Source organism: Leptidea sinapis, chromosome 32 (genome assembly GCF_905404315.1).
Source record: "Leptidea sinapis chromosome 32, ilLepSina1.1, whole genome shotgun sequence".
In the NCBI taxonomy this organism is placed as follows: domain Eukaryota; kingdom Metazoa; phylum Arthropoda; class Insecta; order Lepidoptera; family Pieridae; genus Leptidea; species Leptidea sinapis.
Window position 1 is genome coordinate 3,317,476 of NC_066296.1, and position 26,438 is coordinate 3,343,913.

Consider the following 26,438-nt stretch of genomic DNA (forward strand, 5'->3'; position numbering starts at 1 on the left):
ATGACTCATATAACTTCGACCGTTATTTGGAATAACTTTTAAACGGCTTTACCGAACGACTGAAAACTGCGTGAAAATGCGTTTATTCATTCAAAAGTAATTGCAGTTTAGAAATTTATAAGATAGGATTTTATTTAACTTTTATTAAACGTTTGTGCTCGAAGAGCTCAAAATAACACAAATATAATTTTGAGCTCCAAATCGTCAAAATTACAATTCCAAGCGTTTACGTATTGAAATAGTGGGAAGTAGCAGAGATGACCTCTAGGGTCAACCGTTTTCCTATTTATTTTTTATTTTTAGCATACTGAGCAACTGTTGTGTTTCTCGTCGTTTTTTCTCAAACGGAAAATGTAAGAATTGGTCATGAAAGCAATAAGCAATGATCATTAAAAATAGAATAATAAAGATTGTATGAAATTAATTATATCTGTTTGATATTATTTATTTATTGTTATGAAATTGTGTGACTGAACTTAAGCTATTGTTATTCAATATTATGAGTTCAATAAACGTTTGATTTGATTTGATTTGTAATATTTCACACATAACTTGAACATTTCCTGTAGAATCAGAAGGGTCGCACCACATTCTTCGTAAGCAACGGTCCCTGGAGCTCGGAGCCCGACCGCCGCAGCGCCCGCGGGACTCCAAGTGGTCCAGGGTCAAGAGAGCCTTCCTCACGTCAGCCTCAGCGTCCATGCCCTCCAGCCCCAACCGACACTCTGCCTTCTTCACTGATGCAGGTAAGTGACATAATAATAAATAATAAATTCGTTTATTTCTTTAACAAAAAGTACTTAAAACCTAGGGGCAGGTGTCTCCTGTTAAGCTTATAGCCTGTGTTGGGAGTCACCACTCTTTAACCTTTATTTATAACATACAAAATTATATTATACTTAAGAGTTATTTATACATGTAAAAATTAACTAATAAAAATATAACTTTAACCTTTATTTATTACACGCAAAATTACAAATTCAAATTCAAATATTTTTATTCAAAATAGGATTTATAATCACTTATTGAACGTCAAAATCTACCACCCATTCAAAAGATACTGCCTCAGACCTGAGAAGAATGGGCGCAAGAAACTCAGCGGGCTTTTTTTTTAATATAAAATATGGATTACAATGTAATATCGTACAATAAACATTAGAATTAAAGAGCCTGAGGGTGTTCGCTTTAATCCCAGTCCGTGGTGTCATTAAGAAAAACGTTTATGCTGTAATAACCTTTCCCACACAAACGTTTTTTAACAATTCTTTTAAATTGTAACAAGTGTGTTACGAACACATTTGGTTTGTACATTTTCTGGGATCATATTGTAGAAGCATATACATCGCCCAACAAAAGACTTACTAACTCGACCCAACCGAGTAGTAGGCATAACAAGTTTATGTTTGATCCTCGTGTTAACATTGTGAATGTCACAGTTTCTAGAAAATTCCTCAATGTGCTTATGAACATACAAAACATTGTCAAAAATGTATTGAGAAGAAACAGTCAAAATGTTTATTTCTTTAAATTTTTCTCTTAATGATTCTTTAGGACCTAGGTTATAAATCGCGCGAATAGCCCTCTTCTGCAGCACAAAGACAGTATTAATATCGGCCGCACTGCCCCATAACAATATACCATAGGACATAATACTATGAAAATAACTAAAGTATACTAATCTCGCCGTATCTATGTCAGTTAACCGTCTGATTTTCTTAACCGCATATGCTGCAGAACTAAGCCTATTCGCCAATCCTTCAATATGGGGGCCCCACTGCAATTTGAAATCAATAATGCCAAGAAATATAGCAGATTCCACTGGTTTTACCACCTCTCCATTTAATAAAATATTGTCATCTCCATTTTTGACATTTGGCGCGGTGAATTTAATATATTTGGTTTTATGATTATTTAACAATAAGTTATTGGCGCTAAACCAGTACACGATGTCAGATAGAGCATTGTTTACTTCGTCATATAAAACTTGGCTTCGTTTCACTTTGAATATAAGTGAATTATCTCTCATACCATAGTGTCATAGCACACAATCAAAAGCCTTAGATAAATCACAGAAGATACCAAGTGCATTCTGTGATTCCTCCCAGGCCTCAAAAATATTCCTGATGAGTTCAACACCTGCATCCGTAGTCGAGCGTCCCCTAGTAAAGCCAAATTGTTTTATATGAAGTAACTTATAAGTATTAAAGTGAGTAAGCATTTGGCTTAAAATAATTTTTTCAAAAATTTTACTAAGGGTCGGCAACACCAAAACAGGGCGATAGTTATTCGGGTCAGAAGTAAGTCCCGATTTAAATATTGGTGTAATTTTACTATTCTTCAGAAGGTCAGGAAACACGCCATGTTCAATACAGCTATTAAAAACTAGTGTTAGATATGGTGCTATGACGTCAATAACAGACCTTATCATTTTTACAGATATATCATATTACACATATATATCAGCAGTTTTTTTCATTTCTAAGGATCTGAAAGTTTTAATTATTTCTGCTGGGCTAACAACACTGAATTTGAAATTTTGTTTACATTCCTTAACATTTTCCAAAAGAAGTGACTCGGCAACACTGGTGGAGGAGAGAAGGGTGCTTGAGATGGAAACTGGAATGTCAGAAAAAAAATTCTCAAAAGCAGAAGCTACTTCCTGCTCAGAGTGGATTTTTGTATTGTTTATTATTAGATTATATTCAAACTTGCAGTCTTTCGCTCTTCCAGATTCCCAGTTAATAACTTTCCAAGTCATTTTTATTTTATTTGAAGCATTTTTAATTATTTCTCTAATATGCATTGACTTAGCAATAACTTTCTTAAATAATTTTGAATAATTTTTCACATATACAAGGAAAGATGCATCATGATTACATGATGATCTCTCACTATATACACTGGCCTGCAAAAGTAAGTATCACACTTTTCAAATTAAATTTTTTTCTTAACTATAGAAGGTAGAGATTTAATATTAAAAACGTTTTGTTGCAAATTTTATAGGCTTTAATTCTTAGAAACTAAAATTATACATTAGTAACATTTTTAACTTAAAAAAGATAAAACAATGAAAATAGACATTTTTAGTTTAGTGTAAAAAAAATCAACTAAAATGTATTACATGTTATTTAATTTTTAATAACTGGTATTGCCTCCTCGAGCTCTGATTACAGCTTCGAGTCGGTTTGGCATACTGAACACTAGGTTTCGGAGCTGATGTTGGGGAATATTCTCCCATTCTTCTACCAGGGCTTGCTTTAGTGCCCTGAGGGTAGTAGGTGGTGGTCTGCGATTTTGATTAGCCTCCCAAGCTCATCCCAGGCGTGTTCAATCGGGTTGAGATCAGGACTTCTTGATGGCCAAGCCATCACGCTGATACCGACCTCCTGAATATACTCTTGTACGATATGAGCCGTGTGTGGCCGGGCATTATCATGCATCAGCATCCATCAGCATCCATCCATCACCCATATTTGCTAAATACGGCCCTGCATACTCATTGAGAATCTCTTGAGCATATCTTTGCCCAGTGAGGGTGCCATTTTCTATGGCTACTAGCTCTGTGCGACCTTCTGAAGATATGCCAGCCCATACATGTACACTGCCTCCACCGTATTGGACTCTTTCTGAGATGCAGGCTTGAAGGTATCGCTCACCAGGTCGCCTGTAAACACTTCGCCTTCCATCAGAAGTGTAAAGGGAGAATCGAGACTCATCTGCAAACAAAATTCTTGACCATTCTTCTTCATCCCACTGCATGTGTTCACGGGCGTATCGCAGTCTCGCTACTCGATGCTGTCTCTCGAGTTTTGGGCCACTCGCTGTTCTTCGGGGTTTCAAATTTGCTTCAGCAAGTCTTCTTCTCACTGTACTGTCACTAATGTAGTCCCTCCGGGTCTGAAGTAGCTGTTGCTGGACTTCAACTGCGTTTTGGTGGCGATTTCTTAACACAGTGGAAATAATATAACGATCTTCTCGGGCACTGGTACACCTGGGTCTGCCATTACAAGGTCTCCTCAGATGGTGTCCAGTCTCTTCGTACCTTCGCTTTACCTTCTGGTCCGTTCGTACCGTCACACCCACCATTCTTGCAGTGCGACGCATACTGATGCCTAGTTCCAGAAAAGCCATGATCCTAGCACATTGTTCAACTGAAAGAGGCATGATAAATAAATGTTATGTGCTTTTTAGCATAAATTTTTAAGACAAGACCCATCGATCTTGAAAAAAATTTAAAACAGAAAGAATAATGTGAATGGTAAAATTGTAATTCGGAAACGTCCACTTTGAAAAAGGAATGGTTTTGTTTTTGAAGTTTTTTTTCAGCCAATTCTTTAAAGAAGGTTACCGACTATAAAGTTTTTATGTACAAAATTAAATTCTCTTTGGAGTCCTTTTTATTTCGAAAGTATATCTTGTGAACTTAAAACGTTATCCCAATTTTAAAAGTGTGATACTTACTTTTGAAGGCCAGTGTAGTTCATATAACCGTTGTCTGCTCCTATGAATAGCAGCTGATGCCCAGTTGTTAAATGACAAGAGACCACCCGAGTTATCTGTCTTTGAAGTAAATATAGAAGCAAACTCTGTTTTAATTATTTTAAATAACTTACCACACATCTCATTTGGAGTACTGTTATAATTCAAATACAAGTTTGAGAGTTTTTCTGAAACATTGCCTCTATATTTCTCCATTCGCCTATTGTTTACCGGAACAAACATAAACTTTTTAGTTGAAGTACATTTGTTCCCTTCAATATTAAAAGAGGCTAGTTGACCAAAGTGGTCTGAGCTCAGTTTACTAATTATTGATTGAGAAATAGGTTTATAATTAGTAAAAATATTATCAATACAGGTTTTAGGGGTGCTGGTTACTCTAGTAGGTTTTAAGAAAATATTTTATAAATTATATGATTTAAACAAAGATTTGAATCTAATACTTGTGGTGGATTTTTCTAATAAGTTAATATTAAAGTCACCACAAATCATAATATATTTCTTAGATTCTGATAATTCTGATAGAACCTCCTCCAATACACTCTCAAATAACTCATATAATGCATCGGGGGGTGTGTATATACTTACAACAATGGCACACTCAAGCTCTGCACAGGCTATTTCAATGGTACGTTCAACAGAGAGGCCCACAATATCTTTACGGTCTTTGAATTTAATTGATTTACTTATAAGTATAAGAGAGCCGCGACGTGTTGCCTTTTCTCTGCTAAACACACTTGCCACCCGATGACCACTGGAGTTAAAAATGAGCTCATATTTTCTAAGCCAGTGTTCAGTAAGACATAAGATATCAATATTTTCATGGTTCATTAGTAACTCCAGTTCCAGTTCTTTACCTAACAATCCTTGCATATTTTGGTGCATCAGGTTTATAACTTTACAATTATTATGTTTACTATTTCTTGTACATTGTGTATTTATATTGCTAGAGGAGTCCCCTATTGTCTTATTGACTAATTTAAATAATTTGGAACATATTCCAAACCAGAAACTAAACTATAAGACTGCTCAATAGAAGCAGTGTTAATCAAATAATTACTTTGCTCAATAGGAGCAGAGTCCAACAAGCTATTACACTGCTCAATAGAAGCAGCGATAATCGACTTACTAACCTGCTCAATAGAAGCAGGGGACCGCGTTGCCAAATAATTGGCTGAGTTATAAAATAAATAAAAGGATAGCGATTTAGCTATCTGTCTTTTATAAAAATTAGATAGGTGTAACCTATCAAATGTCAACATTTTACATTTATGATTAATTATATTATTAATATCAATTATGTGTATGTTACTACATAATAAATTACCATTATATGTCACATAATTTGAATGAGACAATAGGGTTAACATATTATTCAAATTGTCTCTTGCTTTGTTTTCCTGTGGCAAATCCTGTATGAATGGCAGTGTGAAATGAAATATGTACTTTAAAGCTATTTATAAAAGTTATACTATTAGACGCTACGTTACTACTATTTATAAAATAGTCAAGATCAGAGAAAGGGGAAATAAGGGAAATATATGTTGTGTGTGTATGTGTGAGTGTGCGTGTGTGTGTGTGTGTGTGTGTGTGTGTGTGTGTGTGTGTGTGTGTGTGTGTGTGTGTGTGTATACAATACTAGACACAGTATTTTCTCTGATTATCGCGAGTGTAACACATTTAAATAAAACACTTTTAAAACGATGAAAACGCATGTAATTGTAACTCTGTTTTTACATTCGATTTTTGCGTAAAATTAATTTTTATTATTAATTTAGTTAACCCGACATTTCAAGACCTTTCCAGATCTCGTTTTCATGGGGACACAACAACAAACACAGTTATAATTACACGCGTTTTACTCCCTTTAAAGTGTTATATTTAAATTACTATATATAGCTACATAATAATTATACACACACAAAATAATTAAATATAAAAAATCGAGAACACAAGCAATAGGCGGCCTTGTCGCTTAATAGCGATTTCTTCCAGGCAATCTGTACTGAAATAGTTTTAATTGATAAAATAACCGTAGGTGGTGTTATACACAAACATACGCACACAGTAAATAATACCAAGAAAAGAACTAATGAATTTGTCACAGTCATAAATAATAATTAAGAAGCATTGTTTTGAAAGATTGGAGAGTTTGAGCCTTTCTCATTTCAGTGGGAAGAGAATTCCATAGGTTAACGCTTTCACAGTAAATTAATTGTTGAAGAAGGGAGTAGTACGAACATTTAGTTGATGACAACTTAATGGTGAAATTTTCCCTTGAGATATAATAATTATAATAACTTTATTTTCTTACCAACAACCAAAATTATAATACAACGAAAGCTTAAAAAATACATGGGATACAAAAGTTTTCGTTGTGCATAGCTGGTGCTTGTGGTAGGTAATAAAATACCTGTATTGCTGGTCACCAGGATTCCACTTTTACAGTGAATAAAAAGCTCTAAAAATCAAAGGAGGTAAATATTTGTGTATATGCATGAGAGGGAGAGAGGGTGTGTGTGTGTGTGTTTGTGTGTGTGAGAGAGAGAGTAAGAGAGTGTAGGACCAAATAGGACACGATAGAGAAGTATAAGTATATGGGAATTCCTACGCAAGCGGATAGGGGGCCGTATGATCATTTTGCACGTGGTCATACTTACGTTCTCCAAAATATATTTTTATTCTAAAAGTTTTTTTTTCACTTGCATGGCAGCCATTTTGGAAATCACCGTTTTGGTTTTTTATTAATTTAATGTAAGTAAACAAACTATTGAAGTTATACTTCTTTAGGCGCGTTATGATAAAAATGAGAATGAAATTTTAAGATGCATGCGCATCACTGTAACACAAAAGTAACATGTTGAAGTTGGTTCCTAAAATTTTCTGACGTTTGCGTCATTCGTTATTTTTAATTGTATGTATCTTCGTACATTATTGGGACAGGCAAAGGGTTCAAGCCCATACAGCCGTATTATTTAATTATTAATTATAAAAGCCATCTTTGCAAATTTTTTACAAAATTGTTCTTTCTAAAAACGTAGAATAGCACGAGGAATGAAGCATTTTAATAATTTTTGCTTCGTTAGGCCAAAGAAGTATAACTTCTTGTGTGCTTACAAAAATACACACACAATTTGGTTTAATTAAATGTTTATTAACTGTTATACAATAATAAATTTAAAGTGATGTATATACACATTCTATTAAAATTGCACGTTTGAATTAATGTTAAAAATTTGCTTTTAAAAAAACGCTTTAAATTATATACAAAATCAATTCATCTGTTAATAAACAAAATAATAATAATGACACACTTTTTACACAAATTATCTTGCCCCAAGTTAAGGATATAATATAGTCTGTGTTATGGGTTACAAGACAATGATATATTTAATACAATATACTTACTTAAACATACATAAATTCATATAAAAATAATATAATAAATAAACATACATAAATACATTTAAACAGCCATGACTCGGAAACAAACATCCATATTCATCATATAAATGCTTGCACCTACCGGGATCCGAACCCGGGACCTCTAGCTTAGTAGGTAGGATAACTAACTAAGGCTAACCTAACCTAACCACTCGGCTATACAGGTCGTCAAAATTTTATAAGAATCAAAGTTAAATAACATAATGTGGCTCGATACAGTTATTTAACAAACCGATCTATTTCTGGTACAATTACAAAATAGCAAAGTAGTTTATACTAAATTTAATATTTGATTACGAATATCGAAGCCAAGGCTCCCCGTGACGAGCATCGGATTCCGATTTGTCGATATGAAATCCAACTTAAACCAATGACTAACGATACTGAAATAACCAGTATAAACAATAATATTGAAGACGATATTAGGTGGATTGAGGAAATATGTTTGTAGAATAGCATTGATTTTGATTAATGAAAACTTATTACAAAGAAAAATCGTTTTTGTAAAATCAAGTCATAAATGGTCGTTCTGACTGGCGAAAATATCTAGACTATGCTTTAACACATTAAATTTTAACATAAAGTGATAACAAACCCTTGAGAATAAGAAGGAATCTTTAAAAACTTCGGACAATCTGATTGAAACGACGTTGATGCGTAGGTCACAATAAAAGGTTTCAGTAACATAAAAAACAACATGTTATAACCAAAATATTATGTTTATTGCTTTTGAAAATACTCTCCTTTACATTTTAAACATTTTTTCATGGGATCGAACCATTTTTTAAAACAGCAGGATCACAGATCTGAAGGCGTATTTTCTACGTGTTGATTAGAAGGCAAGAAAGGCACAGTAGCTAGTGAAATTACTGGACAAATAAGATTTAACATCTTATGTCTCAAGGTGACGAGCGCAATTGTAGTGCCGCTCAGTATTTTTGGGCTTTACAACAATCCTGAGCGGCACTGCATTGTACTGATGGCAAATCAAATACCATCAGCTGAACGTCCTGCTCGGCTCGTAAAAGTAAATACACGTAATAAATAATTTTAGGAAAGCGTCAAGCTGCCTTCCATTATTTAAATCTGCGTTTCCTCTACTCAAGTAAATAGACCAATATATATTCGCTGACTACAATATAACGCGCTCGCATGAAACGTTTTGAAATATTTTGAATTTTCTCACGTATTTCCTGCGTAGTTGGCGCTTGCTTCCGGTCTATAATGACCTGGTTACCTCCTGAATGTAGAATTATTAGAAATTTATGTTTATTATTTTGTATATAAATTGTATAAAAATAAAGACATGAAATAGTAGAATCACTGAAGCTGTACGTAACAGATTTTTTTCAGCATAATTACTAGCTATTATACTTAGTCTGGCCAAAAAAACTGTTATAATTAAAATAAATAAAAGAATTAATTTGAATTTGGAATCTGTCATTTTTCTATGATTGTTCATTGAGTTTTCTCATTTTGGCGCCAATACGTTGTATAATAATTTGTTATATTAAAATGGAGTGGGGTGATAAAGTGAACCGAATCGCTTGCATTACACAAATTAGGTATGGAGACAATTGCAATTTTAAAAAACTCTCCATACGCGTAGTGTTGTAGTTTGTGTATCAAGCTATTAATAGGTACAATGAGACCTCTGTTTGTGACAGAAAAACATCTGGTCGTCCACGTAGTGTTCTTACAAAAGAGGTGGACAAAGCAGTTAGGGAAATAATTCGAAGAAGTCCTGTCCGAAAGCAGGAGTGTGGAACTAGAACCATGTCACGTTTTTTAAAAGATGACTTAGGACTTGCAGCCTACAAGAGACGTTCTGGTCATTTTTTATCTCATAATTTAAAAATGAATAGGGTGATAAAATCGAAACAACTACTGAAGCGGTACCGCTTCATATAGAATTTTTTTGTTTACGGATGAGATTTTTTTTACAATTGAACAACCACGGACTAGTAAAAATAATATAACAAACAAAATGACCGTATTTATGCTCAAAGCTCTAAGGAAGCTTCCCAATTAGTCGACAGAGTGAAATGTGGTCACTTCAATGATGGTTTGGTGGGGTATTAGCTATGAAGGAGTGACTGAGCCATACATGTGTGAAAAAGGTATCAAAACATCAGCACAAGTGTATCAAGATATTATTTTTGAGAAGGTAGTGAAGCCCCTTAACAACACCATGTTCAATAACCAAGAATGGCCCTTCCAGCAAGACTCGGCGCCTGGTCATAAAGCTGACCGAGGTTTTATGCAGTCTTGGTTGGAAACGAACGTTTCGGTCTTCATCAGAGTTGAAGACTGGCTGTCGTCTAGTCCCGATCTTAATCCGCTGGATTATGATTTATGGTCAGTTTTAGAGAGTACCGCTTGCTCTAAACGCCATGATAATTTGGAGCCCCTAAAACAATCTGTACAATTGGCAGTGAAGAATTTTCCCATGGAAAGAGTACGTGTTTCTATGGATTACTGGCCTCAACGCTTAAAGGACTGTATTGCAGCCAATGAACACCACCTCAAATAATCTTGTTATATTTCATATTTATGTATTAAACTAACACACAGTAAAAGTACTAAATGAAAGTTGCCATAGAAAATTTTTCGTTTCTTTGTTTCACAGTATTTATGGCAAGACTAGGTATAGCTATTGAACTTAGTAACAAAACAATAAAAATATTTTTTTTTATTTTTGGCTACAGTCCATCAGGATCAAAATTAAATTGCTGACAATATTAAAAAAAAATAAAAGCCGGTTGTAGCGCTGTAACACAGTTGCGGGACAGTGTAGCGCGGAGAACACCGGACACATTCGGGGTACAGTACAGTTAGTAAATATTATTTCCCAAGGTGTATTATCCAATCATTAAATGTTTTTTAAGAATTATTTTTGATATCGTAACACATTTGTTTTGTCCAGTGTCGGGGATCATGTTGCATAAAGGAACATAGCCCAAAAAAAGGCCTTCATCGTTTGTAGAACATTCGCTGATATATATCGCTATAGAGATGCAACAGTTGAATGTTCTTTAAGTTTCTTTCTTAATGATTCTTTAGGACCTACCTAACTCTTTAAACTTTTTTTTATGGAACCTATGGCGTTTTTTTTTTTTTTTATGGAATAGGAGGACAAACGAGCGTACGGGTCACCTGTTGTTAAGTGTTCACCGCCGCCAACAATCTCTTGCAACACCAGAGGAATCACAGGAGCGTTGCCGGCCTTTAAGGAAGGTGTACGCGCTTTTTTTGAAGGTACCCATGTCATATCGTCCCTGAAACACCGCACAAGAAAGCTCATTCCACAGCTTTGTAGTACGTGGAAGAAAGCTCCTTGAAAACCGCACTGTGGAGGACCGCCACACATCCAGATGGTCAGGATGATATCCTAACTTGTGGCGTGTCGTGGGAAGGCGAATTCGGCGGCAGGAATCAGGTTAAACAGCGTATGCTGCAAGAATGTAAATTAATTGATAATAAGTATAAGTACGAGTAATTTTGTAACCATTTAAGTTCATTCAGTATAAATCCGTTACGTTACATGCAGAGAATTCAATTTTATATATATTTGTATATATATGTTGAGTATAGGTATGTACCATATACCTGTAGGTCGATGACCGCATTGATAGTCTGTGTGAGACACTGTAATTCATTTTTCTATTTCTGGCAAAGTGCCAACAAAATAACGACTGGAGACACTCGGATATCATGCTTATTTTATTCCTCCTGTGACGTTTATGATAGCTTTCGAAGTGGCCTTAATCTTTCCAAAACTATGCTATTTTTATCCGGCAGTGGGTATGGAGCCGTCGGTCATTTTTAAGACTTTTTAAAAGCAAAATATCACTCCTCTGTTCGTGTATCATACATTCGTACTATCGATAGATATAGCAACACATCCTCTGTCAAAGACCTTAAAATATCGGGACCATAAAATAATGTTGATAAAGCCAGAATTCGCCGATTCTTTAACGAAACAAAAATTTTATCGCGAAAAATCTCTAAGACTTTTTTGCGTATCATCAAAGAAAACCTGGTGTATATCGTATAGTTAAAAGAGTGACTCGATCAAAAAGCTTCATGTCTCTGATGATCGCTGATGAAAACAATTTCGCAGATGAATAGCACTACAACTAGCAATAATAGCATAATATATATTTATTAATATTAAATAATTTCTTAACATTAAATTTTAATATAACTTTTTTTAAATAGGCAGTTAACTGCCAATAAGTTACGACTAGAGATTATTTTGGTGCTGTTCGACTAAAAACTGAAACTGACTGACTGACTAACTGTTAGTCAAACAAGTGTAAACTGACTAAAAACGGCGCGGTATATTAATAGCCAGAACCTCGTATCAATAGGTTACACAATTTCATGGCTGACATCAGCTGTCAAGGATTTATGTTCAAGGGATTGTGTGGATGTCCTATTGAAACTGTTCGTCTGAAAAAAAAATGAGCACAATGTTTTTTATGAGAAAAAGTGACGTGACGACCAAGATAGTATTGAAGACAACATTCTGGGCGGCATCGTATTGCAATCGTCACTTTAAGAGATATGTCTCATAAATTTCACAAATTATACTATAAAATTTCACAAGCTACGGCGCCATTAAAACAGAAAATGTAATCATGCTTGTATTACTTCACAATTGAAAAAGGCGCGTACCCACGTAGCCATTCAGCATCCAATACAATGAAACCTCCCTCTGGAAGATACTTTTCTAGCTAGTCTAAATGAAAATATGGACACATTAGAGAAATAAGTACGGAATCGAATCCGTTTTCGTCATGCTCTAATATTCTTAATCATTCTGCGTTTTATATCATTTACGTCTAGCAGTTTGTGTAATTTCAGCCACAATGGGGATAAAGGAAAGGAAAGCATAAACATCGTGGTTTCAAATGTGTTTCGCCTGTTGGTAAATTTAGACGTAATCGATCGATTTAAAAATATTGCCGAACTATCAATAATTTACCTAAATAAATTACGGTGAGAAAGTATGGCCGCAAAATTCGCAATGAAGTAGTAAAACATGAATTCTTGAGTAATTAGCCAAATGGCATAAACTGTCAGTGGGACACATCCAATTAAATGAAATTGGAGTCGTATCAAATGTACACCTTCGTTTGTTTTGTGGTGTTTTATGCTTACATCATATTGTTTCTGTTATGGGCAGGTACATTTGATGGGCCATCTGCACGCTCCGTACCTCCTCCTTAGGTTATTGTTTTTCATTTATGGCTATGTATTTTCTAAAATTTGAGTCCAGAGCCTTGAGATGAATTGTCGCGGCTTTGAATGAATTTATTTATTGGACAGAAAAAGTGTATCAGGGCGGTTTGTGGAGCCGGCCGCCTAGATTCTTGTCGACCGCTATTTAAAAAATTGAAAATTCTATCGCTGCCATGCCTATACATTTATGAGATAAGCCTATTTGTTCAAAAACATATGTGTGATTTCTATACAAAAAAAAGCCAGAAGGTTTTAAGCACAAGGTATCCAAACAAACTTATAATGCCCTTCTGTAGAACTGCATCTTTTAGTAGAAATTGTTATAGCATGTCTGTGAAAATATATAATAAATTGCCCAATGAATTTAAAAATTTACCTTTCAAAGTTTTTAAAAGAAGACTGCATCAGTGGTTAATAAATAAGTGCTTCTATAGTTTAAATGAATTTTTCAATACAAAATGAATTAGTTCTATTTAATAATAATATATGTAAATTAATATACTTTTATGACATTTGTTAATATTATACATAACTAGGTACTAAATGAATAATTAAGTTATTTACGTCTCATATTATAATATCTTAAAATTTTAATTTTACAAATGTATATGATAGCATTGTGAAATCCGACATGTTTCGGTATAACTGTACTGTTTAGACAATTTTGTAACATATTTTGCGTGTCATTTGACGAAACATATTGGATTATCAATAATTTTATGTTAACATCTTAAGTACAATGTTTCCTGCAAATAAAATTTCATTTCATTTCATTTCATTTCATTTGGAATGTTTGGTAAACAAATTGCAAAATGTTTCATTATTAATTTAAGTTTCATGAGCACCCGCTATTTCTTTGGTAATATAACATAAAAGTAAAAATTTACAAAGAATTTAAAACAGGAAATAATATTATCATCACACACAAGTATTCCATATAAACGATTGCCAACTCAGCTACGAAATGTTTATGATGCAGCAAAAGGGAAAATGTAATGTAAACACTGCTCTTTCTTCATGTTAACATTTTGTTAACAAACTATTTTATAGCGTTTTCGTACATCATAAGTTTTTTAAAATGCTCCAAATACTTCGCTTTTATTAAAGATTTTCAGCAATATTTTGTGTTCGTCACAGACAGTGTAAGTTGACGACCAGTTTCCTCACTGAGCGCAGCATACAAGACGTTGTCGACAGATATAGTTTGTAAACACTAAAGTTCCCTAAGACTGTGCTATCTTCGACACAATTTCTTCTCCATATCAATGAAATTTTGGACAGGTACCTAAATCATACAATGTTATGCAGGTGGGAGAGTCGTTTATTTTTTTATATAAGAAGGGGCAAACGGACAAGAGACTCTCGTGATAGGAGCTGGAGAAGCAACCTCCCATGTACATCCACAAAACCAAGGGTAAAAAGATGCGTTGTCTGCCATTAAGGTGGGAGTATGCTCTATGGTGGAATTCCGCTGATGGTATCACCCCGAACAAGTCCTCTGAGCACTCTCCGTGATATATGTGATCATGCCGATCGGAGATGACTAGATCAGCGATGATTCGAGCCGTTCTTCGTTGTATACAGACAACTGGAAGAACCTGGTATTGAAGCATTGTCGCTCTATATATCTACGCCCAATATATACTAGCTATGTGTTATAGCATTGATCTGGAAATGAAGGGACACGGTACAAAGGAAGTATTTTAGCGCCCAACGCACAATCTTGTGTCTAACTACTATTAAAATACCGAATTTGTCGTATTACCGCTACGAGTATTTGACAACATTTCGAGGGATTGCCAATTTCGCGGTCGATTAAAAGGCAAGAAACTGGGAGGTCATCAATAGAGCGAGACAGTATTTCCATCTGGCTCACATTTTAAAAACTTTGACAGCTAATTTAGCGTATTTCATTTTTCTAGCCCAAATATAAGATCTGGAATTCATTGAGTTTACAGCCGTTTGAATGTGTTTAAGAAAGTGAAGTGGTAGAGAAGCTATTAGCTAAATAAAAATAAAGCTATCATAATACCCATCAACTGTATTCAGCAAACAAGATACAAAAGTTACTTAATCTTTATTGACTTCATCGTTGAACAAAAAATTACCATTTGTATTGTTATTCGTCGTTTTAAATTTATTTGTAAGTCCATTCACGGCTTTTGTATCGACTTCTTCTAGCACATTTCTAATTATTTCTTGATATTCATTTGCATTTGTTTTATTTTTTGGCCTATGCTCAGTTTCTAACACAGTTGCGTTATTAGCTGCCAAATAGTCGTCAACTTCTGTAAATGTAAGATTTGCGTACGCACACTTTCTTATATCGTTAATAATACCAACGGCGTCATTCTCTATAGATTTTATAACTTCAATAAGACAAGCTTCATGCATTGCCCCATGAGCCATCAGTTTTGTCAATTCCATAACACCGTTAATTAGTTTTCCAGTTATATCCATCATTGTTGACTTAATTAGAGGAGACTGAAAATTAAATGAAGCAATTATGATTAGTCATTAACGTACATGACCGTGATCAACAATTTCCGAATTAAATTTGCGATAATTATCTTGCTAAAAATAATTTAGCTTCTTAAATACTAACTTGATTATTAGGGAGAGACTCAAATATTGTTTTCAAAACAGAATTTTTATATCAATTATAGAATGTCATAATCCAATACCATAACCAATCATTTGAAAAGTAGGCGTCAGAGCTGAGGAAAATGGGCGCAATCTCAGCGGCTAAAGGCCGCCTTATGTGTCGAAGTTACGTTATTCAAAACAATTGTTAAAAAACGTTTGTGTGGTAAAGGTTACTATATCATAAATGACTTTCTTAATGATACCACAGATTGGGAATGGAGTGACCACCCTCAGGCTATTAAATAATAAGTTTAATTGTTAAATATTACTTTGTAAACATATTTATTCGATGAAAAAAAAAGCCCGCGGAGTTTGTTGTGCCCATTCTTCTCAGGTCTGAGGCATTCATTTTGGAATGGGTGGTAGTTTTTTGACTATCAATAAGTGATGTCACATCCTATTTTGAATAAAAATATTTGAATTTGAATTTGGATTAGGGTGATCATCCGAGATTGCTGTTCCAAGCACGTTCATTAATTAATGATGTCTCGAGGCAAGTCATTAATGATGAATTTAACTTTTTGAGGACCACTAGGCAGGCTTCTTTGGACAGGATGCCGGTAAATATGTACCACACGCCGCCTTTTTCTGCTGTCAATCAGTAGAGCGCGTGCATTATTGCGTTTTCCTTTCGAGGGTGCCGTAGTCAGGGAAATTACTGTGCTAATGAGACTTAACATCTGATGTCTCCAAGCCACGAGCAAATTTGCCATCCTGCTCAGAATTATAGCAATTACAATAATCCTGAGCGTCACTGCATTGTATCGGCAGGTGATATAGTATTAGGGAACGTATTTCTCGTCACATTATTTCTATTTAAAATATCTTTTTATCAATGTTTACGTTTATATATACATAAAAATACGTAACAAGAAACAGGCGAACATGAGTAATGCTTCATGAGTGTTTAAATATTTTCACATCATTTCTTTAATACACGAAGGCTCTGTTTATTGTCCGTTCGTAATATTAATTACCACAAATCCATCCTCCATATCGAACCATTTATAAATGCACTAGCATTTACCCACGGCATCGATCTCGTTGATTGTGTCTGTGTGATTGAAAATTGGCATAATTTTTTCCTGACCTGAATCTCATAAGTGACTTAGAATTAGTTATATGAAGACTATACAAAGTGAATAAAAGTCATTGTAAAAAGTCAAGTCAAGTAAAATGGATTAAAAGAAATTTTTTATCAAATTTAAAAAATATTATAAACAGTATACACTATAACATAATCTAACTTTTAATTCAAATATAAACCGAATTTATATCTCAAGTAGGCCACAACCGGAGATACACTGCTTATTGGGAACGACCGTTAGACACTTCATAATTCAGTAAAATTCTTGCGAGGTGATAGTAAATCTTGTGCAAGAACACCGTATGGTACTCACCAAACCACTACAAAGAACATTCACAGCTTACCTTGGCTATGACGCATTTGATGACCTTCCTCAAAGAGTCATGTTCGTGGCCACAAACATTTAGCAACTCGTAAACCTCAATCTCATGTTCATATAACTGGAAATGAGCACAGGTTAGATGATGCTTCGACATCTGACGTACGTAAGTGAGAGCGTACTTAAACTACAACTTAGCTGAGCGTAAACTTAACTTAATCTTTGATTGCGTTTTTACAGTCATTTATGCCTTTTCATGCCTTAAATAATAAATTGTAATAACTATGCACTAATAATACCGATGTATATTTTTGCAATTTTTTTGAAGTGAAACTTCTTTAGAATCGTTGTGATTTCAAACCGGATGCAACGGAAAAAAACGGCAGGTTCACAAAGGAGGAGACACAAATACAAAAATGTGTAGTAGAAGCTGGCAAAGAATGAGACAGAAATATGCATACTATTTTATTTTTATGAATGACGCGAGTAGGTATGCCGTAATATATTCTTATGTCACACGCACGACTTACAACTGCATAGACACCAGGAGAACATAAATATGGTAGCGGTGTTAGTAATGTCTCTTATAGCGGTTGAAATCATGTGTCATCCTAGCAACATATACCAAGACTTCATATGCAGTTTAGAGGTTCATGCACAATGCAGGTTTCACTTCTGACACAATTTTTTTTTAAGAAGCATTAAACATTTTACTTTTTTTAAATATTTTTGGAAAAAGTTGTGACTCCAATATTAAGTTATACTATATATATTTATGTATATATAATTCTTCTGTAGGTACGTGTGTCTAGTAGGACAGTGAACTACCTCCTAAATGGCTGGACCAATTTTTCGAATTTAACACGTGTGTACAGGACAATATCTGTCGGGTCCGCTAGTAAAATATAAATAAACTTGACCATTGAATTAACACTGAGTACATAGAGATACAGTACAATACAAAAGTCAAGTTCGCGTTTTATTACACTCAACTATGTTTTACATAAGTAAAATCTAAGTGCGCTCTTTAGATCTCAGCCTTAATGTATAATAGCGTCTAACAGAGGTGTACTATTTTTTAGTAATGAAGCACACGTACAAATTTATTTATTTATTTAACCAATAAAGCCCCTATCCTTTCAGGTGACCTAATTTAAGTCTTTAAATTAATATAAACATAAATCTTAGAGCTACTACTAACAATCTATACCTACTATACTATATTATTACTATACTAATTACTATTACTAGAACATACAACAACTACTCTAATTTTAAACTCGTTCAGTGAGCAAGCAAACAAGTCAATCCTATGCGAAAGTTCATTTAAATTTCGTAAAGCGACTGTAAAAGGCGTGTCTCGCATAAGATTGGTTCTCGCACGCGGAATTACGAGCAGCTGCTGTCGCCTACGCCTTGTAGCGCGTCCATCCGGTACCCACAGACCTATTCGCACCAGTAAGGCTGAGATGACTCACCATCTAAGCAAAATTTTCCATAAATATATAACCAGGAGTACGTCCCTCCTAGTTTCTAGTTTATTATACCCAACCATGCCAAGAATAAAAAGTGTAGGATATAGAAGTGGATATCCTGGGTATACTTTGTAGAGTTTTAGATATATAAACCTAACAAATTTATTTTGTATTCGTTCCAACATGAGCTTGTATTTGGCTTCACGTGGAGCCCATATGATAGCATTATAAAAGAAGTGGCACTAATTAAATAATTAAGAATTTAAGTATCATCTAACTTTTACGTCTTAGATTAAGGATTGGTCTCCGCTGCGCTCCAACTACCGCAGACGTAGTCGCAAATTGCGGCAACTAATATTACGTCCAAGTAGGCGTACTCGAGCCAGTCTCGAACAATGTGTGATGTTGACGTGCCACATGTACTGTTAAACTTTGCTAATAATTGAAACTAAAATGCCGGGTTGCGTAGTAAAACTATGTAAAAATCAGATCACAAGAAATAAGAAAGACACTGGGATCACATATCAACAGTAAGTATTTTGTATTTTATTAATTTCAGTGTAAAATAACACGAAGCGTACGTTACAAAATTTTAAAGATGCTATTGAGTGTCAAGATCCACACACACAAGCATATAATAGTTACCGTAATTAAAAAGCTATTGTCCGTAGGTAGTGTGGTATCTAGTTGGAGCGCATCGGAAACCAATTCTTAATCTAAGTTTTTTCTCTGTGCTTTCAATTGTTTCACTAGTTAATGTTATTGTTTATTAACCTAATGACTTTACATAGATTTACTATGTTAATACTAAACCGTGAATTATTTCGCTGATTTACAACAGTGGCATGAAATTCTTGCGACTAGAAAATTTCGTTTATACTTTGACGATATTAAATCGCTTTTTACACTATACTACCTAACTTAGAATATACATGCGTATTACGACCAGACAGTCGGAAAATGCCAAGAATAGCTGGCTGTTTATGACTTGTCAATCAAAATCAGTTACATAAACAATAGATTCCCTTATCTTTTTATTTTGCTTTATGTATTTCGAGATATTCTAATCTCTCGCACGCTTTGATTTTCTAACTTCATATTATCTTATATAATAGGTACTTGTAGTTGCCCGTTGCATTCGCAACTAAAGGTTTTATATTGTTGTCAAACTGAAACATACACAATTAAAATTTTAAAAGAAAATTTTATGAACGATCCGGGACTCGAACCCACGAACCTCGCGCGTTCCGTGCGAGTGATCTTCCAACTGATCTAACCGTTCGAGTGACGTATCGTCATAAAATCTTGTATGCTTTGTTCAACTCTCAGGTTGTGGCTTCATCTATAGGATCTACTTTGCAGTTGATAACCTGCTCAACCCCAGTATTTGCATATAAGGAGATGTCGCTCTTGCAGAATCTAAACAATTTAACTTACTGAAAATATGCAGGGCAAGCATGTCAGCCATTAAGTTGGCATAGCGACATTCCATTCTGCACGGACGCATGCCAAGAAAGGGAAGATATTGATAGGATCATCAAACTCTTTCGAACTACCTGCGTGTGTGGGTATGAACTGAGAAACTCAGCATTTATAAAATAACGTAAAAAGGCATAAAAGGCATTTATTTTCTCAAAATTGATTCCTTTAGAATTCTTTATGTTGCCATTTCTAATATACTACATACTACTACTGCTTCGGAAACAAATGGCGCTCGGAGAGAGAAGAAGCGGCGCAAGAAACTCTCCCAGCATTCTTTTCAATAAAAGTATACAATATTGTACAGTCTTTTCTATCGCTATAAAATAATCATAATCTAGTCCCAGGCTGTCCGATCACTTAGATATTCAGCTGTGGAGTAATAGGATTTACGACACAGCCATTTTTTTTATAAAACATTTAGATATATTTATAGATAATGCCTAAACAGTGGCTGGGACTTTATTATAAAAGTGTATACATTTACCCTTAAAGCTATTATGTATCTTATGAAGTCTACTAGAATTAGTTACAAGCAATCCCTTTTTTCTAGTGTTACAAGGTAAATATGGTTCGTAAGGCTGGTGTTCTCAGACCTTACGGTATAAGTTATGGTTTAGATAATTTTTATAATGATATTTATACCGGCTTTACGCCCTGTCTGATCATGGTCTTGATTGCCCCGACATTCCTGATGGCCTGTGAGGGATCCTGGCCAATAAGCGCGTACCCACACACCACCATCTGATGCAAGGTTTTCTCTGCGAGTGCTGACGTTATATTCTGCTGTTCTACTAAACATTTATTAGCCTGAAATCATAACATAACAGGTATTTTTCTTTCTTATGTTATTAAATGCAATTGGATCAAACGCATACCTCAAAAAGAAGAATCTAACTTTGGTTGCTTCATTATTCACCACTTTAGGTAGCCAGTGGGAGGCTCCTTTGCACAGGATGCCGGCTAGATTATGAGTACTACAACGGCGCCTATTTCTGCCGTGAAGCAGTTAACATTATTAGTAGGATAGTATTTTAGGATACGTAGCTAGTGAAATTACTGGGCAAATGAGACTTAACATCTTATGTCTCAAGGAGACGAGCGAAATTGTAGTGCCGTTCAGAGTTTTTGGACTTTCAAGAGTATTGAGCGGCACTGTATTGTAATGGCCAGGGCGTATAAATTACCATCAGCTGAACGTCCTGCTCGTCTCTTCCCATAATGTCATGTAATAAAACGTCATACAATTATCTAGTCTAAAAAGTACATAGACTTGATAAATTCTTACTTCCTCTTCCCCATGTGACTTGATAATATCCATCATACTCTGTAACTCTAGCAGCTTCTCTTGTATATGATGAGTTCCATTTTGCAGAAGAAGCTTTATCTTCATCATCACCATATCCACCGATCTAATCACAATAAGATATTATATAGATCCGAGAATTTTATATATAAGATTTTTGTATTTTAGCATAGCAAACCTTATTTTGATTGATTTGAATATCAATACAATTCACGTCCATTCAAATTCAAATTCAAATATTTTTATGCAAAATAGGATATGATATCACTTATTCAAAGTCAAAAACTACCACACAATCCAAAAACTATGCCTCAGACCTGAGAAGAACGGGCGCAGCAAACTCAGCGGACTCCTTTTTTTTTCATGAAAAATATGGTTATGGAAGTAATATCCTACAATTAAACTTATTATTTAATAGCCTGATTCCCAATCTGTGGTATCATTAAGAAAGTCATTTATGTTATAGGAACCTTCTAGACCAGTGGGAGGCTCCTTTACACGGGATGCCGGCTAGATTATGGGTACCACAACGGCGCCTATTTCTGCCGTGAAGCAGTAATGTGTAAGCATTACTGTGTTTCGGTCTGAAGGGCGCCGTAGCTAGTGTAATTACTGGGCAAATGAGACTTAACATCTTATGTCTCAAGGTGACGAGCGCAATTGTAGTGCTGCTCAGTTTTTGGGTTTTTCAAGAATCCTGAAAGGCAATGGGCAGGCGTATCAATTACCATCAGTTGAGCGTCCTGCTCGTCTCGTTCCGTATTGGAATTAAAAAAAAATACTTTCTTCAGTACGACAGCTTGGGCGTAGGATTGGTTGCCGGACTTAGTTGGAACTACGCCTGCGGTATCTAGTTCCACATCAGCGGAGACCAATCCTCTCCGAAGCTTACCAAGAGTTATCTTTATAACAACTTGTGAGTCATATTAAATTACCTCTCCAAATCAACGTGGAACTTCTTCTCAATACTCTGCAGCAGGTCTGTGCTCAGTTTGCGAGTTATTTCATGTTCTATTACTTTGTCTACTTCATCTTTAACTACTTTTGTATTTGCAGTCTATAATATTCAAAAATTCAGTTAGAATTTGGGTAATCCCTACTAATATTATAAATGTGACAAATGCAAGTTTGTTTGTTACGCTTTCACGCCTAAACCACCGAACCGATTTTGATAAAATTTTGTACAGAGATAGACTAGAGCTTGAAAAAGACATAGGCTAACTTTCACTGCAAAAAAATAAATAGAGGGGATGAAATGGGGGATGGGAGGGATCATTATCGAAGATAAAACTATGAAATTTTGTATTTAGGCACTTAAATTATTTAAATTATGAAATTATTTGAAACTATGCCCAAAATGGGAATGAAATAGGAGATTAAAATACACAGTGAAATAGTATTAAAGAGACTGTCCAAAATGACATGGAATATGCGCTGCATGTGAAGAGCGCTGCCAGCGGCGGAAAGAGCAGTTTTTTTCTGTATTATTTGCAAAGTATCCTAAAAGATAAAAAAAAATCCCAAAGTAATTATTCAACGTGGATGAAGTCTCGGGTAAAAGCTGTAATAAATGTTAGTTGTGTAAAATCTAAGAAAATTGTAATTAGCTACCATTAAGCGAATCTAGGCATTATCTTAGGTTATATTGATAGTAACTCGATACAAAGCCGAACAGGTATCTACAACCTACACTAAATACACCCAGGAGCCCAGATCTGTCCCCAGTCGACTTCTTTTTATGGGGATATTTAAAGAGTCGTGTCTATATCCATAAACCAAATACACTACAGGCCGTTTCAATATTCAGTCTATCTCTTACTTGAGATAAAAATCGTAACTATCGTTGACTTTTCTGTCCCAATAAACTCATCGACGGTAACTCACCTTATACGGTACACGCTGCCTGTCAATGGGACGACGTATAGCTAACCAGTGATACAAGTTTGTATGGAAATTGCAATTCACGCGTCCCAATATAAGGCGATATGAATGACTTATCGGGTATATTGGGACAGCTTCAGATTATTGACAGTTAATTAGTAAGAGTAGTAGGTGGTAATTTATCTCTATCTGTAGATAGTATATTGGGAACGGCTATACGTTAACTAAAAGAAAAAATCAGCGAAGAAATTTCGGCAGTCTAGCAGTCTCTTTGTCTTTGAGTATTCGAAAATTTTGGTACTTAGAATAGTGCAAAAGTCGAAATGGTGTCGATATTATTTAAAAAAAAATCCAAGTAACAAGCTTTTTTGTAAATAAACAATTTTTAAAATATGTCAAATGGTTTTTTTCATAAGATTTTTTTAAATGTTTACTAATTCTTGGCTCTCCTTGAATAAAATAACTATCTGGTTATAATTTGTAAGGTGGCTTAATACAGGTCTGTGTGATCCTGTCTCATTGTGGCCAATATGATCTATAGTGATAGCTCACAGCTAAGATTGATTTATTTCATGAATTACATTATCTTTCCAAGTGTGCTGATGTATCTGTAGGTCTACGCTTATTCAACATAAAACGAAGTTTCGGGTGTTTCCTACTACGGTTCCATTCGTTCCAAAGTTTCGTCCCGAACGTCATTGTTTCACATTTCGAATTTCTAAACCTACTCTAATTCATTTACTTTGCGAACGATAACTTGAACAAAAAAAAAAGCTTTCAAATTGAAAATTTGACAGCTTGTTGTTCGGAATTTTAATCTCAAATTGACGAAACCAAAGATGGATTTTGTTGAAAATTTGGTTCAAATGTCTTCAAGGATGGTTTTAGTCGTGGTTGCTCTACGTGTTGAACGTTTAGAACGTAAAGAGACGGTTGTATAATTCTTAACAAAAAGATGCTACGTTTTCGACTTAAAATAACATATTAACAATGCAAAGGGGTTTCATTTATACTGTCGAATCCCTGAGGCCTACCCTGAGTACCCTGTCTCCTTTTATGGTCCGGGTTGCCAAGGTGTGAGTTTTCCCTACTTAACCCCTACCATCTCAGATGTAGGCTTGGATTAGAGGTTTGTAATGGTTTACCAGTGGGAGGCTACTTTGGACAGAATGCCGGCTAGATTATGGGTACATCAACAGCGCCTTTCTGCCGTGAAGCAGTAATGTAAACATTACTGTGTTTGGTCTGAAGGGCGCCGTAGATAGTGAAATTACTGGACAAATGAGACTTAACATCTTATGTCTCTAGGCGATGAGCGCAATTGTAGTGCCACTCAGAATTTTCGGGTGTTTCAAGAATCCTGAGCAGCACTGGCAGGCGTATCAATTAACATTAGCTGGACGTCCTGCTCGTCTCGTCTTCATAAAAAAAAACAGATGTCCAGAGATTAATATATTATTTCGAGCAACGGATAGTAAGGCTTTGTGATATATATTTCATTGTTACTTGACACATTTCAGAACCACAGCTCCAAAATTAGTTATTTCTGGATTGTAATTAAATACCGTATCATTACTGCATCAACCACAAATTACATTAATTAGGAAAAGTAAGCACGTGATACTTAAACGTCCAAGCAAACTGTTGAATGACCTTCTTTTTGCGGTTATTCTAGTTCGAAACAGCATCGATACTTTCAAAAAAGCGTGTACTTAATCATCTTCAGCCAGAAGACGTCCACTGCTGGACAAAGGCCTCCTACAAATATCTCCACGACGTTTGGTCCTGCGCTGCCGTCATCCAATGTATTCCGGCGATCTTGACCAGATCGTCGGTCCATCTTGTGGGAGGTCTACCAACATTGCGTCAACCGGCCATCTTTCCGTCATATTATGTGCCCTGCCCACTGCCACTTCACTTTCGCATTCATTTGTGCTATGTCGGTGACTTTGGTTCTCCTACGGATCTTCTCATTTCTGACTTGATCTCGCAGGGTAATATAGAGCATAGCCCTCTCCATTGCCCTCTGAGCAACCATGAGCTTTCTCATCAATGTAACCTAGCTGAAATGCAGGCAACCGTCACGGGATCCCTCGGGTGTTGAAACAGAATATGGCAGGCGGTTATCACTTACCATAAGGAGACATTCTAATACTGTAAACTTAAGTACCACTCAAGCGAATGACCGTACTCGCTTCGCTCATGCGTTCAACTTCGTTTCCCACGAGTGGCACATACTATTTTGAATTACAAATGCGACGATTTATGTATTATTACCGACTCCATATTTGTTTTTAAACTTTTGTAACTTAAAATTTTATTTTATTTATTAAATTTAACTGTCAGACGCGTCAACCTCATTTCAGTTTTTATATTTCGATTGTTTTTTTTTGTTATTCTTTTATTTCTTTTAGCAATTTTATCTAAATTTGCGTGTGCCAAGTATAATTTGCGTGCGACAAGCAAACTTTTCGCACTCAAACAACAGTTTCATTTACGAAAACTCTCACGCGTAATTTTAAAATGGGCAAACGGCTCTTTTTTCAACCGCAACAGGAAACGCCAAGATACTACTTTTCCCGCATGAGTAAACGTCATATTAACATTAAAACCATTACTAAAGATTACTTCAACACAAAAAAAATACACACTTTTTAATTTACAAGCAATAAAATCTAATATAACTCATGTAAATTTATAAATTGTTAATCAAATACAAGTGTTAATACTCGCCAGAAAAACCACAGACATCACATAAAAAGTTACCGGAAAGCGCATTCTCAACTCGGCGGGTTTTAGCGAAAATAGTTTTACGAAAATAACTCTTTATATTTCTGTATCAAATGATAGGAAACTTGTTTACGATAAAGTTCGCCGTAAAACTGATTTTATGGCTATTGGAGTGCGGTTATGTAATATTTTCAACATTTTAAAGATCGAAAATTAGGGTTTTTTTTTTTTTCAGCTTTGTTTCCAGCGATGTGTTAGTTCCAGCGACAAATTAGTGATGTGATATATCGACTACAAAAAAAACTAATAAACACGCTATTTATATAT

The 26,438-nt window shown here is 35.1% G+C and overlaps 2 protein-coding genes across 3 annotated transcripts in view; one reads left to right on the forward strand and one right to left on the reverse strand.

Moving 5' to 3' along the window:
- Window positions 1–26,438, forward strand: part of LOC126974524 (uncharacterized) — a 103,864-nt gene that overhangs the window by 8,513 nt on the left and 68,913 nt on the right. For both annotated transcript variants that reach the window (XM_050822035.1, XM_050822036.1), the window contains exon 5: window positions 570–746. In XM_050822035.1, the coding sequence (XP_050677992.1) occupies window positions 570–746 (177 nt within the window). The remainder of the gene's footprint in view (window positions 1–569; window positions 747–26,438) is intronic.
- LOC126974560 (uncharacterized) lies at window positions 15,215–26,268 on the reverse strand. The gene is made up of 6 exons (XM_050822095.1): window positions 26,115–26,268; window positions 22,436–22,557; window positions 21,483–21,606; window positions 20,840–21,004; window positions 17,266–17,361; window positions 15,215–15,672 (listed from the first exon to the last, which is right to left on the reverse strand). Exons 1-6 carry the CDS (start codon window positions 26,157–26,159, stop codon window positions 15,259–15,261), a joined length of 966 nt encoding a protein of 321 aa, XP_050678052.1. The 5' UTR covers window positions 26,160–26,268; the 3' UTR covers window positions 15,215–15,258.

Coding starts and splice junctions, on each gene's coding strand:
- LOC126974560 (XM_050822095.1), bottom strand. CDS start 26,159: ATGCGCTTTCCGGTAACTTTTTATGTGATGTCTGTGGTTTTTCTG. Junction 17,362..20,839: donor TCAGACAGGGCGTAAAGCCG/GTATAAATATCA, acceptor GCTCATTTCCAG/TTATATGAACATGAGATTGA. Junction 15,673..17,265: donor TCAAATGCGTCATAGCCAAG/GTAAGCTGTGAA, acceptor TTTAATTTTCAG/TCTCCTCTAATTAAGTCAAC.